At 42.7% G+C, this 16954-nt stretch overlaps 1 protein-coding gene and 1 long non-coding RNA gene across 7 annotated transcripts in view; one reads left to right on the top strand and one right to left on the bottom strand.

The window, feature by feature from the left end:
- Positions 1–16954, top strand: part of ATP6V0A1 (ATPase H+ transporting V0 subunit a1) — a 58884-nt gene that overhangs the window by 18817 nt on the left and 23113 nt on the right. For 4 of the 6 annotated variants that reach the window (XM_040640598.1, XM_040640594.1, XM_040640597.1 and 1 more), the window contains 10 exons: positions 484–612; positions 6349–6452; positions 6786–6912; positions 8739–8821; positions 9629–9722; positions 12860–13072; positions 14223–14373; positions 15269–15408; positions 15729–15886; positions 16708–16798. In XM_040640598.1, coding sequence (XP_040496532.1) covers positions 484–612; positions 6349–6452; positions 6786–6912; positions 8739–8821; positions 9629–9722; positions 12860–13072; positions 14223–14373; positions 15269–15408; positions 15729–15886; positions 16708–16798 — 1290 coding nt within the window. The remainder of the gene's footprint in view (positions 1–483; positions 613–6348; positions 6453–6785; positions 6913–8738; positions 8822–9628; positions 9723–12859; positions 13073–14222; positions 14374–15268; positions 15409–15728; positions 15887–16707; positions 16799–16954) is intronic. The other 2 variants (XM_040640599.1, XM_040640596.1) reach the window with 1 other exon arrangement.
- The window catches only part of LOC121104987, an 18248-nt gene continuing 9460 nt past the window's right edge, over positions 8167–16954 (bottom strand). The window contains exon 2 of the long non-coding RNA XR_005837376.1: positions 8167–8789. This is a non-coding gene — a long non-coding RNA (uncharacterized LOC121104987). The remainder of the gene's footprint in view (positions 8790–16954) is intronic.

Here is a 16954-nt window from a genome sequence, read left to right as displayed (position 1 = left end):
TATTTTCCTGTGTGGATGGAGAGTAGAGGAATTCTTGCTACAATTGTCCGCATTGTCTCTTGTTGTGAGTTTCTTGTGGAGACTTACCATAGAGCACTATCTTGAACAATTTCACTCGCCACCAAATAAACGTTTATTGCCTTATTGAAACCTTATTAGATTAATGTCACCTTATCTAGTAATTTATTAATCTCATAGACTAAATGAATAAGCAGCAGACTTTTCAATATTTTATCTATCCAAAGTCCCCTGAGAAATTCAACCACGTGTGTAATAGAACTTCTAAAGACAGATGATGTTAAACAAAAAATTTTCATAAACAAAATTGCCCCGGTAAAATGACATTTGCCGGGTAGATATAAAATGTGTTTGAACCATGAGGGTGGCAGGAGTTCTGTGGGATGGATGAATTCATCTGTCTTTCAGAACAAGCATATTGAACTTAGTTTAAGTTAATAGTCTGATTTTTTTTTTCCCCTGTAGGCCAATTTTGAGAAGATTGAAAACGAACTGAAGGAAATCAACACAAACCAGGAAGCTCTGAAGAGAAATTTCCTGGAACTGACTGAATTAAAATTTATACTTCGCAAAACTCAGCAGTTTTTCGATGAGGTCAGACTATTGTTTCTTTTAGTATTTGAGCAGCTGATATTACACCTGCGCAAGTGGGCCATGTTGTTATTCCAGAAATTATTTTAATTTGCTAGTTTGAAAGCAATACCATTTTTGCACCGTTTTAGTTGAAGAAATGTCAGATTTTGTTCCATTTTTCATGCAGTACACAGCCAGTCATGGTTTTGTATATTTTTGCATTTTCTGCAATTTTTCATCACAAGATGGGGAAGGGAACCCTAAAGTAGTTGTGTAAACATAACCGAAATTTTTACATTATATTTTAAGGTAAGTAAAGGCTTCAGGTAAAAGTTAAAGCAACAAGACAGATTTGGTCCTACGTGAAATTATAACGAAGTTTTAATCTCCGAACTTTTATCGTCAAATTTTTATTTTTATTTTATTCTCTATGTTTGCTTATCAATCATGAGCACATTTGTAACTATCCACATAGCACGTCACATTTTAATTTTTCAAGAGTTTCTCTTTATGTTGTATGGAAATATTGGTAGGATGCCTGTTTTTGAAATTCCTGGATTTTCACGGAAACTCAATTGCACTACTTTATAGGGAAAAATGTAAATCAGTTCCTGGGTTAAAAATGTAGGTTGCACATGACAGTTTGCTGAGGTGAGCCCATGGAAAGGCATGGGAGCAAGGTTTTCAAAAGGCTTCCTTCTCCTAATTACCCCTGGAAAGGAGTCTTAGCTTTCAGCTTGGACTTGCTTTATTGGTGGCCTAAGATATCAGTAACTCTCTTTTTTACAGTAAGGTGTCTTTGCCACCAGATTAGCAATATCAGACACTTCAGCTATTGGTCCAGCCACTGTTCGGTGTGCCTTCCATAAAATTCTTTATTTCCTTGGCTCAACAACAACAACAAAATTTGACAAAGCTTTTTGAAAATAGAAGGCCCGTTTTAGTTAGCACGTGATATATTCTCTGTCTCTGTTTTTAAGATTTTATTTATTTATTTATTTGAGAGAGCGAGAGAGCGCATGAGCAGTGGGGAGAGGGAGAAACAGGCTCCCTGGGGGACCCCGGGGTCATGACCTGAACTGAAGGCAGATGCCTAACCCACTGAGCCACCCAGGTGCCCCAGGTGATGTATTCTCAGTTCTACTTTTAATATCTGTCTTTTAAGAAAAGACCAACTCTCTAGCCCTCTAGACTGGAGCCCGGGCTCTGTAACTAGCAGCATGAGCCTCACCTGGGAACTTGTCAGAATGGACATTACTAGTCCTCCCTCCAGACTCAGGGAATCAGAAACTCTGAGGGGGGGCCCAGTGATCTGTTTTCACAAGGTGACTCTGAGGCGCACTAGTTTGTGAAACACTGGGCTCCAGAAAGTCAGCTGAAGATGTGATACATTCCTCAGTAACTAGGGACTGACTCAGACAAGCCATGCTAATTAAAAAAATCTGTTGGGGCAAGGGACCAGGGAAAAGCTCATAAGAATTTAATTGCGAGATCATCCCAAGAATCAGAATCTGGCTATGTATCAAGAGAGGTTTGGTGTGAATATTCAGCTTGCTCACTGAGTGGAGAATTTTGAGACTGACAGAAACTTCTTTCACCAGTCCCCGATATCTCATTGCATTAGAGGGTGTGGGACAGTGTGATTAACTCTTTCCAAGTGTTCCAGGTCTTTTGCAACAGGCATGGCCACTTTTGCCATATGGTTTTAATGAACAAGTAATCTGGAATTCCCGTTGTGCACTGCCTAAACTGTTATTGTATTTATATTCATTAATTCACTGAGCATTTAATGAGCACCTACTCTGCGTGAGGCACAAGATGAGTAAGACATGGTCAAGGAATGCATCGCTTAGTCATATCAGGAAACATGCCAGAACACAGTCCCTCCATATGCCCACAGATGTGTGCTTTTCTAAATGTGTCCAAGCTGCTGCCCGCAGATCCAGTTTCAACTGGCCTCAGAATCAAAACTCAGGTACTTTGAGCATCACTTGGGGCTTAATTCTTTTGCCCTCCCCCCCCTTTCCCCTTTTGATATAGTCTTTGTTTATGACTGGGATGTTGCTGAAGTGTATGCAAATGTCTTTCATAACCTCCTGAGTTTAAGGAATGGAATAGGCTTCCTTGTCTAGTTCATTCTGAGAGAAAATCTGAATAAAGACTGGCAAATGGACTCCCTTATGGGCAGCAGTTACTTGAATTGTTTTTAAACAATACTTGTTACTAAAAACAAGGTACTAAAAACAAAATAAGAGAAATCACTTGGAAAGATGATCACAGTTTTAAAATCGTAAGTTCTGGATTTAGGAATTTTCTTTATGATTAATAAATCGAAACATGAAACACCCATGCTGAGAAGGCAGGCTGGAAGTCTTCATGACCTTCATGCCCAATCCACAATGGATTGTTTTGCCCCTTACTCAGGCAAAATTTTTTTTTTTTTTTTTTTTTGGTAATAATCTCGAAGTACTTTTGAGCGTGAGGCCTTGGCTGTGAGAGATTCTTTGGCTGCTTTTGTCATCAGTCTGTCTTGTTCCTAGCACCCTCACCGTAGCGCGGGGAGTCTTCTGACAAGAGCTACTCTGCCTTTCTACTCCGAGTGCAGAGTCCATGCCTTGCGGAGGCCTGCCGCTAGCTCATAGGCTCCGCCAGGTCCCTTTCAATGGCCCTTGCCCTGCTCTTGCCAGACAGCAGCCTCGCGTGTCACTGCCTTGATAGGAAATGAGACCTCACAGAGTAAGTGCATCTGTGCTCGTGAGTGCGCACTTTACATAATGCAAAAGATAAACTTGGGACCCTCAAATCTCGGAAACGTGATTTTTTTCACGAGATCGTCTTCCATGCCTGAAATTAGTGTTTGCAAATGGCCTGAAACACGACCAGTTCAGACCCTTCTTTTTTATATAATTTGGTGAACATGATCAATAATTTATAATAATGAGTTAGCAGAAAATGGCTAAATCAGGAAATGATTCTTTCCATCTTTAGGCATAGCGGTCATGATTGGCAGGATGTCTGGAAGGGGAAGAGTAAACATAAATTGAACATTCTTATGATTTAAGATGATTACAAATTCGACTTAGCCATTTCTTATCCAGAGCATTTAAAATGACTTGTTAATGATTATCCTTTTCTCAGTCTTCTTGCTTATGAAGAACTGTAAGAGCTGGAGAGAATTCTCTGCATCTTTTACCATAAGCACCCTAACATATGAGAGCGTAAAGAAGACTGGAAAAGTAATGGTTAATGGCATGCAGGTCCCTGCCTTCCTTTCCTTCTGAGTCTTCCATCCATCTGCTTTTCTTTACTTTTCTTTCCCATCTGCCATCTCCTCTGGGGCTTGGGCGAATACCTTAAGTGACGAAATGTGATTTCTCTCTCAATGTAGCTGGAAGTAAAAGCGTTTGCTCTTGGTAATTAACGCAGCTTGACCTGGGTGTGCTGTCGACAGGGTGCTGCTGAGATTCTGCTGCTTCCTCTTTCAGGGCATCTGGTCTTAGTGTTCCGACTGGGGGAAAGGTGAACCGGAGAGCACAGCGAGTAATTCAGACGCACACGGGCAGTGTTGTTACTGCTATTCGGAAACCCAGAATAGGATTCAGATACCCCACGATGCGGTTTCAGAGATTGTCTTAAAGGCCCTCAGTGAGCAGTTCTGGCCCTCCTAGTTCCCCATGAGGCACAGTTATTTTACTTAAAAATGTTTGACTTCCCTCTCTAAAATGTAGGATTCTGAAGTACGAAGTAGTGAAATTATTAATTAGACTATTAGTGCGAGTTTTCTTTTCATTTTAATTCTGTTGAGGTTTTACGCCCCCTGAGTCCCAGGCCAGCAGTAGACGACAGCGTAGTCTAGCTCTTCAGCTCTCTTTGCTGCTCCAGCAGTTGTCCCCTGTAGGGCACAGATGTTTGCACTGTGCCTCATCTTTTGGCTTTACTGAAAGCAGGTCTTGTGAACCCTGCGGGGAAGTAGGCAGAAGTCTTGTGGCGAGCAGTCAGTTTCGCGGGCTTTTGCCAAGGGACATCCCAAGAACAAGTTGAAATGAGGTAGTCATCTAGATCCTTAAAATGTGTTGCCTGTGGCTTGCAATCAGCTGATCTGATATTAAGAAGAAACCAAAAAAAGCCCCCTAAACTTCCATTCGATAGCAAGTGGAAACCTATTGCCCCCATTATCTCTTCTTAAACTTTTTCACATCTCATGACAGTATTTGTCTGCCCTCTGACGTACTCAGGGCCTGCCCTTCCTTTTCTTTCTTTTCTTTTTTTTGGGGGGTGGGGAGGAGGTGGAGGGAAGGTTGAATGTTGATCTTGCATCAACTTTTAGAATTCACGTCCCCAGAAATTTCTTTCTGTTTTTTTTTAGGCTTTCAGCCTTATCATTTGGTTTTTATCCTCTGGTTTATACTCAATCCTAAAGCCCTCCCCCACACCCCTTGACTTTACCTTTATGGTCCTATCACTTATCAAGTGAGGTTCCCTTGTGACATTTTTTGATCATAAGGTTAACAGGAAGAGAATCGAATTGGTGTTTGGAATGAAAATGATAGAGAAAAATTCTCCTGATTTTTTTGTTTAGTTTTGCTTTTGAGAAGGAAGATTATTCTGGCTTATTTCTAGTCTTTGGTCAAACAAGCAGTGTGTGGATATTAAAGTTGGGGAGATCAGGTGGCAGAGAAGTTGATTGGCCTTTTTTTAGAGCAGCTTCTCCTTCCTGATAAGAATAAAAGGTGGTAGGATGTTTTGGAAAGAGAGAGTCTAGGAAGTATAGACTTCCATCTGAGAAGGTCCCTCTCCTCCTTCATTTCATTGTATAAACTGTCATGGTGGAAATCATTTTAAATCTGAACCATTAAACGAGCCAACATACTCTATATTGGTTTATTATCGGTTACGTTATCTTCACTTGATTGAGATTATTGGCTTCCACTTTGTTCTCAGTGACCCTTAACTATATGGCCTAACATGAACTTTTTAATATTCCTAGATTCCTGGTCAGAAACTAGGACATTCAGATAGGCTTTCACTTCTCCTTCCCTTTGTTGATGCAGTGGAGTCCCTGGCCTGCCCAGCTGCTGTGCTGCTTCTCCTTTTGGAGAAGGAAATACTCTAAATCCCATGGCTTGGGGCATTTTATACAGTGGCCATGCTGAAAGCTGTCATGTTCTGAATTTTGAAGAGCATGGAAACCCAGACATGTGGAAACGCCCCTTCCACTTTTCTCCCTATCACGCTGTGCTCACGACGGTGGCGGTGCCTTGCTTTCTTCCTTGGAAAGAGAGTCTCCATCTTTCACATTCCCACCCAGTGAAAATTCTAGTCTGTAGCTGCCTGGAAATGTGATGTTGAGAGTATCTTCAGAGTTGCTTTGGTTTTGCTGAAAACGGAGAAACATTTCAGCTTCCATCCACACGCACAGGTATTTCCTGGTACTTTCATGGCTCATTCAGGGAAACACAGAAAAAATGGTTTCCACCAAGTAACAGATTTATACATTGTCACCATTATTTAGTGGTTTTTTTTCCCCTTTATTCTTTATTTCAAAAACCATTTCCCCAGATGCTTTACTGGGACAGTTAAGCTTTCTTTTCCTCTTGTTTCTTTCCTTTGTTTTCTTCCCCTATTTTTGTGGGTATGTCGTCTCTTTTGGTGGTTTTCTTCTTTTCCTTCTTTATTTTCTGAACTTATCTCCTGGTTCCTCGTTCCCTGCATGCCACTAACTATTTTCATTAGATATTAATTGATTTGTGAATTCAGGCTGAATTGCATCATCAGCAGATGGCGGATCCAGACTTGTTGGAAGAGTCCTCGTCCCTCTTGGAGCCAAGTGAGATGGGAAGAGGCACACCTCTAAGACTTGGGTAAGTACTCCTTCAGCCCTCTGTAACTCGGTGGGGCCACATTCAATTTTGCTATCAAAAGAGTAGTGAAGCTGGGCATTCACTTGTTTCCAGGAAGTGTTTTCTTCCGAGCCTCTTGAGAGGTGTTCCTACGTCACTTTGGATTCAGTTCCTGAGCTCTTCTGTCAGCCCTCTCCTGGTTCTGGGAAGAAGACTTTGGGAGCCCTCGACATAACACTGCATAGCCTTGCGTTTGTCCTGTTTGCCCCCCTCCCCTCACTTCCTTTCTTTGTCTTAAAGCCTTCCATCCCATGGCGTGGAATAGAGTTCCCCATCTGGCTCTTCTCCCCACAGCTTCGTGGCTGGTGTGATTAACCGGGAGCGCATCCCTACTTTTGAGCGCATGCTTTGGCGGGTGTGCCGGGGGAATGTGTTCCTGCGACAGGCTGAAATCGAGAATCCCCTGGAGGATCCTGTGACTGTAAGACAAGGAAATTGCGTCCTGTGGAGTAGGTCTTGTAAAGGGAGCTCAGAGCAGTAACACTGCATGGTACCACCTAAATCTGACCCTCCCGCAGAGGAGCCCTTATGTTTCCCCCCGCCTTGATCTGCGAATAGGAAGTACTACTCCTTACCTCTCAGCTTCCGTCCTCTGAGTACCGATGATTTATACTGACAGATGCATAGACATTTTCGAGCCCCACCTATGTCGGTATTATTTGGACTATAAATATGTTTTTCCCCTTTATTTTAAACTTCAGCTTTATATACTTTCTGTTACTTCTCAGAGGCCAAAAGAAAATTAACTTTCTATGAAGATTAGAGCATGACATCTGGTTCCAAGTTTGGTAATATCAATGTGTAAGAAGAGAGAGTTCCTCTTAACTATGAGCTTTATAAGTTGATGAAATTTTTAGTTGGTAAGGTTCTTTGTCTACTTGTTTGTTGGGAGATTTAGAAACTTAGTTTAAAAATACTATATTGTGCAAGATCGGAGGATCTTCCCTACCCAGTTCTTTGCAAAGTAGGACTGGCTAAACATCTTGGCATTTGGCATAATGGGACGGAGCTCTTAACATCAGCCTACGCTAAGTGTGGTGAATCCTGATTTCAGGGATCACACGCAAGGAACATGAAATGTTCTGCAAAGAAATTTACTTTACTTTTGTATTGGTAATATTTGGAAGCCTGGACTTGGATTTTCTGTTGAAAATTATCTTTTGGATTTTCTTAAATTAGTATCTTTTGCTCCACGAAGAGAGATTGGATTGTGAGACTTCTCAGAGTGGTTGGGTCATGCAGCTGAAATGGTCTGGGTATCTGAGGCTTTTATCCTTTTATCCTCCTGAACAGGAGCGTGGGGCACTTAGGGTTCAGTGAGCCCCGAGAGGAGCAGTTGTGCAGATTCACCGAAGGCTGTCCTCGCGTTGTGGGGACATCGCAGTCTGCAGTGACTCCTAATGTGGAGCTCTTCTCAGGAATATTCAGCCAGGTTTCTGGGCAACAGAAACATTCTTTTATCAACAAATTAAGGGAAGGGGTCTGGATAGCGACAGCAGAGCGGCAGCACAGGAATGTATGTGCTCCAGTTTATTCTCCGTTCTGGAGAATTTAGGGATTTAAGACTCTTTGCCCCATTTTCTTCACTCCTCATTTCCTTTTATCCTTCTAAAGTTAGTTTGTTTTTTATTATAAAAACTCTAGGAATATGAGAAAATACAGGCAACCAGAGGATGGTTAACACCAGTTAGGCTTATTTTTTTTTTTATCTTTCCCTGTAGTCCTTGTGTCAGATTTCACATGTGAACTTGGTATTTGGAATAGCCCTCCTCCCTGTCCCTTAGATCAAACTTAGCATGAAGCATGAGATTCCACATCAGCATTCTTCCCCAAACCCTCTCTTCCTTATAGTTCCTCAGTCCCCTTTATCTGGGAACTTCTAAGCATGGAACAAATGGGAATGGCTTCCTTTCCTCTCCTCCATCCTTACTCAGGCAGTGTGAGGTTTGAAGTTGAATTGGTAAAAAGGGCTCTATGGAGCTACAAGGAGAATCATCTTAGCGTCTGTGTTCAGCTCAGGGTTGAGCTTAAAAACAAATACAGAAGGGTTTTTTTTGTGAATGAGAGACTACAGGGCAAATGTTCTTGGAGCAGAGCTTAAATGGATGGAGGATGATAATTCAAGTGCAGGGTTGCCATATCCTTCAAAGACTCCCGTTGTTCCAGTATCACCAAGACAGTTGGGTATTTAAGAAATTTTCTTCCAGGCCAGGAGTCTGAATTCTCTGTTTTGGGTTTGGGGCCCAGGGTGACTACGTGCACAAGTCCGTATTCATCATTTTCTTCCAAGGCGATCAGCTGAAAAACAGAGTCAAGAAGATCTGTGAAGGGTAAGAGAATTGTGCCTCCCTGAGGGTGTAGCCAGGCTGCCTGACTCTTAAGCCTCAGAGTATAGAATAGCGAAACAATAACGCTTTTAGTCTACTTTGACACAGCGCATATATCTTTTAATGATATTAGGGCTATTTTAAACAATTAAAAATGACCTAAGTTCATTTTTAAAAGTACTGTCAAAACCATAATTTCCTTTCTTTGGAAAAAAGTAATTAGGACTCATGGTTTATAAATGCTTCATTGTTCCAGGACAATGGGTTTATATACCAAGCAGTGTGCCATAGGCACTGTGCCCGCACACTTTTCTGAAATTCTGCCCATAAAGTCTCTTATCCGTGCCATTTTTCTCTAGTAATTTACAATATGATTTGTATTCCTGAGTTTTTAAAATTTTAATCTAAGGGAATTCAGTAGCTGCAGAGAATGTCAAATAGTTCAAATGTTATTGCTCCATCTATAGGACACTTCATATTTGTTAATGATCAGCGCACGAGTCTGAGCTAATCCTGTTTTGGTCCTTCTGGTACATTAAGCTTACTTTCTGAGGTTAAGAAACTTCCGTGTTCGGGGCGCCTGGGTAGCGCAGTCGTTAAGCGTCCGCCTTCGGCTCAGGGCGTGATCCTGGCGTTCCGGGATCGAGCCCCACATCGGGCTCCTCCGCTATGAGCCTGCTTCTTCCTCTCCCACTCCCCCTGCTGTGTTCCCTCTCTCGCTGGCTGTCTCTCTGTCACATAAATAAATAAAATCTTTAAAAAAAAAAAAAGAAACTTCCGTGTTCATCAGGCTGTGTCTGTGTGTTCCAGGTTCCGGGCCTCACTCTATCCCTGTCCTGAGACACCACAGGAGAGGAAGGAAATGGCTTCTGGAGTTAATACCAGGATTGACGATCTCCAAATGGTACCAGAGGGCTGGAGGGAATTTTTGTGTGTGTGAAATACTATAATCGAAGACCGTTCTCCTTCCTTGAAACACTAACAGTTTATTTGGCACCCACAGCCGCCAGGATGCCAAAATAAGAAGTGTCCATGGGTAACTTGTGCCCTTGGGAGCTGGAGAAAAGTTTCAGGGAATGACTGTTAAAAATAGCATAACAGCGTTAATCATCCTCAAACGCGACAGGAATGCTATACATCTGAAATTGTTGTTGCTTCGAGTATTCAGTTTCCCTCATGAGTCTGAGGTATTTTTTATGAGTAAAAAAAAAGTATACTTAGTTGAGAAAAAAAATCAAGTAATACAGAAGTACGCATCGAGTCAGTTCTGCCGTCTCTCACATACTCTGTCCTTCCAGAGGCAGCTGCTTTTAACAGCTTGGTGTTTAACTTCTGGTCACCTCAGGTCTTAACCACATGGTCTAGCCAGAGAGTCCTACTGTAAGTCTGGTACCCAAGAAGAGACTGCGTTAGATTTTTACCACCTCACCAGTGTGGTTTATACGCTCCATGGTTGTCATGAGGTCCTAAGGATGGAGTCATGATTGAGGCGTACATGGAAGGAAAGCGTGGCCAGTTGGAGCTTTGTTCCCTGTTGAAAGGATGTGACGATTGCCCTCTTGAAACATTAAAACATACAGTAGTGCCCACCCCCCCTTATCTGCGATTTTGCCTTCTGAGGTTTCAGGTACCCACAGTAAACTCCGGGTCTGAAACATGATCCTCCCCCTGACGAGGTCAGAAGGTTAGTAGTAGCCTACGTCACATGCCTACATCATTCACCTCACTTCATCTTCTCACGTAGACATTGTACCTTCTCCCATCCTCACAAGAAGGGTGAATACGGTACAATATGATATTTAGAGAGAGAGAGACCACATTCCCATGACTTTTATTATAGCATATTGTTATAATTATTCTATTCTATTATTGTTAATCTCTTTGCATAATTTTTAAATTAAACATCATAGGTATGTGTGTATAGAAAAAAACACACTATATATAGTTAGGCAGTATTCACGGTTTCAGGCACCCACTGGGGGTCTTGGGTGGTGTCCCCTACAGATAAGGGGGCCCACTGTACTTAATCTCAAAGACAGTTCTTTCCAGCAGGGGCAAAATTGTCAGACATGTTGTAACTCCCATTTTAACTCGCTTTGTCATCTTTCCCTCCAACTCCCATTGTCTGTGACCCACCAACTTGACCTATTTCTAGCTCCTTTGAGATACACTTACCTGTTTAACCAAGGGAAGAGAGTTTTTTAGAACTGCTGGTAGGTGATAGGCCAATTAGCCTGGTCTGGGTTCTAGGGCTATCTTATCCCCTCCAAGACTTACGCGTAGATTTTTAAAAGGCATGGGCAACATGGTCAGAATTTGATCTTTGAAATACCCAGCCGTATGAACTGAAACTTTAAAAAGGAATTGAGGGGTGCCTGGCTGGCTTAGTTGGTAGAGCATGCAACTCGATCTCAGGGCTGTGAGTTCGAGCCCCATGTTGGGTGTGGAGATTACTTAAAAATAAAATCTTTTAAAATAATAATAAAATAATAATAATAAAAGGGATTGAGTATCAAGGAGTGAGATGTGGGGGTGGGGGATGGGGAAAGAGAAAAGTAGATAGGGCATTGCTTACAGGTTTATCCAGCATCCTTCTAGAAGTTTGAATAGTAGTTGTAAAATTGTCAACAGCCAGAAGGAGAGAAAATAACTTTGTTCCTTCTCAAGTGATACAAGAGTTTCTCTAGTATGCTTTTTTTTTTTTTTTTTTTTTTTAAACCCTCTATGGAGCCCCGCATTGCATCGGGCTCCCTGCTCAGTGGGAAGCCTGCTTCTCCCTCCCCCACTCCCCCTGCTTGTGTTCCCTCTCTCGCTGTGTCTCTCTGTCAAATAAATAAAAATCTTGTGTTTTTTTTTTTTTAAGATTTTATTTATTTATTTGACAGAGAGAGACAGCCAGCGAGAGAGGGAATACAAGCAGGGGGAGTGGGAGAGGAAGAAGCAGGCTCCCAGTGGAGGAGCCTGATGTGGGACTCGATCCTAGAATGCCGGGACCACGTCCTGAGCCGAAGGCAGATGCTCAACGACTGCGCCACCCAGGCGCCCCCAAATAAATAAAAAAATTAAAAATAAAATAAAACCTTCCTCCTCCTTAAATAAATAAATAAATAAATATAAAGCTCTGTGGAAGTCACCACCTAGTGCCCCAGAAAGTAGTTACTACTTTTTTCTGAATTGACTTGATGAGCCAGGTACGATGGAGCATTGTACATTTTAAAGAAAGGTGGAGATTTAAGGTCAATTTTCATGCAGAAGTGCGAGTGGTGGGCCGATTGGCTTAGCCGCTCTCCTGCTGTTGAAATCTTAAATGGTGATAAACAAGACGGTAGAGTGTGAAGTGTCCCTGCCCCTACCTCCCACTCCAGTCTTGGTGCCTGATTCCTGTGAGGGCAATATGTCCTGGTTTCCAAAGGATCAGCACCCCCCCCCCCCCCCCCCCCCCCGAAGCCTGACAGAAAGATAAAGCCTTATCTGCCCCATGATAACAGTGGTATGTGGCAGTCTAAATCTCCTCTAAGGCCTTGAGTCCTTCTGACCCCATCATGTCTCCTGTCCCTTGTTCCCTGGCATGGAGTCTCTTGGCATAGGCAGACGGTATTCACCACTGCCTCTTTCCCATCATTCCCTGATGCTGGCTTATGTCCAGGGCATTTTGCAGCTTACTGTTTTTAAGTGTGGATTTTGTCAATTCCCAGCCGTATGATGCAGACTTCTTTGAGTCTGAGTTACAGATTCTACGTGGAAAGCCATTGCTCTTTAATGATCCAGGTGAGCTGTGGATTTGGTGGGAAGATAAATAGAGAGAAACTAAAAACGATTTCCTCAGGTTTCTCTTCAGCTTGAAGCCAAATGAAAATGAACGTAACTAAAGCTCTAATTTCTTGTAATTTGCTCCCCACCCTCCCAAAAAAGCCATTCTAGTCAGAAGAAGAATAAATCCCTAGCAGCCCTTCTCACAAAGCCGTGCCTCTTTGTCATTCATATCCTGAGACCTCAGCCTGGTGTCGAAGGATCTCTCCTTGTTCCTTTCTCTCCCACAAGGTTCTCAATCAAACAGAGGACCACCGCCAGAGGGTCCTGCAGGCAGCTGCTAAGAACATCCGTGTCTGGTTCATCAAGGTGCGCAAGATGAAGGCCATCTACCACACCCTGAACCTGTGCAACATCGACGTGACCCAGAAGTGCCTGATCGCAGAGGTCTGGTGCCCCGTCACCGACCTCGACTCCATCCAGTTTGCACTCAGAAGGGGCACGGTGAGTCCCCCACAACTGGGAGTGCAGCCAGGAAGAGAGGTTCCCATCCATAGTAACATTAATTGATTACATTCTTACGGCATTTTTACTTTCAGAGTTCCTGGATGTACTTATCTTGTACTCCTCTCGCATCCTAACAATACATCTTGTATACCCTTGTTTTCCAAGTGTGGAAACTGCAGTTCAAAAAAGATGAAATGACGGGGCACCTGGGTGCCTCAGTCCTTAGCCGGTTGCATGTCTGACTCTTGATTTTGGCTCAAGTCATGATCTCAGGGTCGTGAGATCCAGCCCCACATCGGGCTCCATGCTCAGCATGGAGTCTGCTTGAGATTCTCTCCCTCTCCCTCTCCCCCTCCCCCCACTCATGTGTGCATGCACGCTCTCTCTCTCTCAAAATAAATAGTAAAAAAAATAAATAAAAAAATAAAGACCAAATGACTTGGTCATATACCCATGATTCTTCAGAATAGCTCCTGACCAGAACATCAGTTTCTTTGTCCATTCTCTCTGCCCCTCAGACTGGTTGGTTTTGTTTTTTTTTTTAAGATTTTATTTATTTATTTGAGAGGGAGGGTGGGAGAGCACAAGTGGATGGAGGGGAGGAAGGGGCAGAAGGAGAGGGAGAAGCAGACCCTGCTGAGCAGGGAGCCCAGTGAAGGGCTCAATCCCAGGACCCCAAGATCATGACATAAGCAGAAGACGGACGCTTAACTGACTGAGCCATCCAGGCACCCCCATCAGACTGCTTCTGAGAGATCACCTAGCAGTCCTGTCTAGTAGTTAGAGTTTGAGAAGATAATGCTGTTTTCTCCATTAAAGGAGAGAACAACGATACTCTTAGAAAGGCAGATGAGGATGTCTACAGACAAGGAAGTTTCATGTTTTCTTTGGTTGCACATTTTAGATTTGAATTTTCTCACATAAGGATATTCTTTCCAACATTTAATTTAAATCTTTCATTGTAGATTTTATACCTAGTTCCAATTTCTCCAAAGACTGGGCAAGATCGAGATACAATTTACATAAAATAAAATGCACCCATTTTATATGTGTAGTCTGATGAGTTTTAATAAATATATATATATATCTGTGTAACCACCACAATTAGGATTATCTAATTTTGACATATGTGTTTAATGTTTCCCAGGAACACAGTGGTTCCACTGTGCCCTCTATTCTGAACAGGATGCAAACAAATCAGACACCGCCAACCTATAACAAAACGAACAAGTTCACATATGGCTTTCAGAACATAGTTGATGCTTACGGAATTGGAACTTATCGAGAGATCAATCCAGGTGAAAAAGCTTGAATCTTCTCCCTCTAGAGGTTTTATTTTTTGTTTGTTTGTTTCTTCTAATGCCTCCCTTCAAATGTTCTTGAGTAACTGGCATAAAACTAATGATGTTGTCAAGACTTCAGCTGTAGTGATTCCTTCTAGGAGGTGCCCATTTTGACACAGGGAGGGAGGTTTATTGCTGGGTGGCACTGTTCTAAGAGGTGGTTTTATAGGTGTGAGCTCAGCGGGTTGGATTCTTTTGTGTGCCCTCACAACTGTGAAACACCTGGCTTTCTCTAGCATACCATTTGTAGGAAGTGCTTTAAGCAAAAAGTTTTTTTTCTGAGATGTTAGATATTTTTAAATGGCTTCCCTATTCCAGGTTAGACAGAGAAAATATAGCAATTTTTGACCATTTTAGACACAAAGCAGATTTCACAAAGCAAAAACAGGAGAGTTAATTATTAAATCGAGTCTGAGAATTTGTTTTTAGCTGGAGTCTTCCCCAGGACTGGCTTTGCTGTGGGTTCTGGGCTTTCTCCCACTCAACCTGCGAGCTTTATTCAGCTGAGAAATGGTTGCTGCCCAAGAGAAGAAAGCTGGCCGATCAAAGGAGCAGTGTTCCGGGGTTTAGAGGAAAGGAATCAAAGAACAAACCACACTCTTGCCGGGGCTAGAGACAAAACTTTCACTTCCTGTGTTCTGTGTTTAAAATGCTAGCGGTAGCCCTGATCTCATCCCAGCTGCTTTGTGAGGACGCCCAGATCCTGCCATGGAAGGTTTTCTCTGGGAGTCCATCTGACCAACAGCTAGGGAATGGGTGCCCTTGTACTAATCTTAGAGGATGAGGAGGAATGTGATCTGCTGCTGGTGGTTGCGGTTTTCTGTACTTTTTTCCTCTGCTTTCTTCATAGCTCCCTATACCATCATCACTTTCCCTTTCCTGTTTGCTGTGATGTTTGGGGACTTTGGCCATGGTATTTTGATGACCCTTTTTGCCGTATGGATGGTATTGAGGGAGAGCCGGATCCTCTCTCAGAAGAATGAGAATGAGGTAATGTTTGCTTCATCTGCGTTGGACTGAAACTTTGTAATTTCTCAAGCATTCATTATAAAATTATGATCCGGAAGTCTTTTATCCATGAATTTATAGAGAAGTTATAGAGGCTGTTTCAATGTTCATTTTAACTCTAAAGTGGTCATGTGCTGTGAAAGTAATTTCTTGTTAGCATTGTCTTTTGGCCTTTAAGCTCTCTGACCTGGGGTGGGTGGAGTAAATTAATGTGAGAAGAAGGGTCAAAAATTCTCAATAATGTTGTCACAGCACGAGCCACAGGGAGTGTGTTTCACTGACTTCTTTCTTCCGGTTCCCAGATGTTTAGCACTGTATTCAGCGGCCGGTACATTATTCTGCTGATGGGTGTGTTTTCCATCTACACTGGCCTCATCTACAATGATTGCTTTTCCAAGTCTCTTAATATCTTCGGGTCATCCTGGAGCGTACGGCCGATGTTCACTTTGTATAATTGGACGTAAGTTGCAAAGAAGCTCAAAGTCAAAGGTTATTCCTTTCGTGTTCAGCTCTGATTTTCCAGACAAGAGGTAACCTTATACTTCTTTAGGAAGTGGCAGACAGCGTCTCTGTTTCAGAAGAATGCATGTCCCCTCTTATTAATGCCCCAGCCTGGCAAGTGTTTGTGATTCCTTCAGCACTACCAAGAAACTGAGTGCCTGGGGTGCCTGGGTGGCCCAGTCAGTTAGGCATCTGACTGTTGATCTCAGCTCAGGTCTTGATCTTGAGGTCGTGAGTTCAAGCCCTATATTGGGGTCCACACTAGGTGTGGAGCCTACTTAGGAAAAAGAAAGAAAGAAACTGGAACTATAAATTTAGGTACATTGTTTCTTTTTGTAAATTAAAAGCAGATTCCCCCAAATTCCCTACTTAGTTGGATAGGTGTGTTTGTTTGTTGTGGCCTTTTGTTATTTCTTTTTTTTTTTTTTTTAAGATTTTATTTATTTATTCGACAGAGATAGAGACAGCCAGCGAGAGAGGGAACACAAGCAGGGGGAGTGGGAGAGGAAGAAGCAGGCTCCCAGCAGAGAAGCCCGACGCGGGGCTCGATCCCAGAACGCCGGGATCACGCCCTGAGCCGAAGGCAGACACCCAACCACTGTGCCACCCAGGCGCCCCCCTTTTGTTATTTCTGATCCCTCCTCATTCTCAGATGCTAGTCCCTCCTCTTTTATTGAAGAGACAAGACAGCTGTAGTAGTTTCTTTTAGGATCAGTTTTGGACCCCAGCAGTTTCCCTCTCTTGATAAAAATAAATGGAACTTTTCTCCTAACGTGGTAGGGATGAGACGCTTCGGGGGAACCCTGTTCTGCAGTTGAACCCATCTGTCCGTGGAGTTTTTGGTGGACCATACCCTTTTGGCATCGATCCAGTAAGAGCACTTCTTTCCTATTATGTCTAATACCAGATATATTTTTTAAAGATTTTATTTATTTAGTTATTTACTTACTTATTTGAGAGAGAGTGAGAGAGAGAGAGAGTGCACATGTGTGTGTGGGGGGGGAGGCAGAGGGCAAGAAGAGGAAAA

Source organism: Ursus maritimus, unplaced genomic scaffold, assembly GCF_017311325.1.
Source record: "Ursus maritimus isolate PB19 unplaced genomic scaffold, ASM1731132v1 scaffold_24, whole genome shotgun sequence".
NCBI classification, from domain to species: domain Eukaryota; kingdom Metazoa; phylum Chordata; class Mammalia; order Carnivora; family Ursidae; genus Ursus; species Ursus maritimus.
Note: the sequence above shows the minus strand (reverse complement) of the source record. Positions and strands in the feature narration are given on the sequence as shown.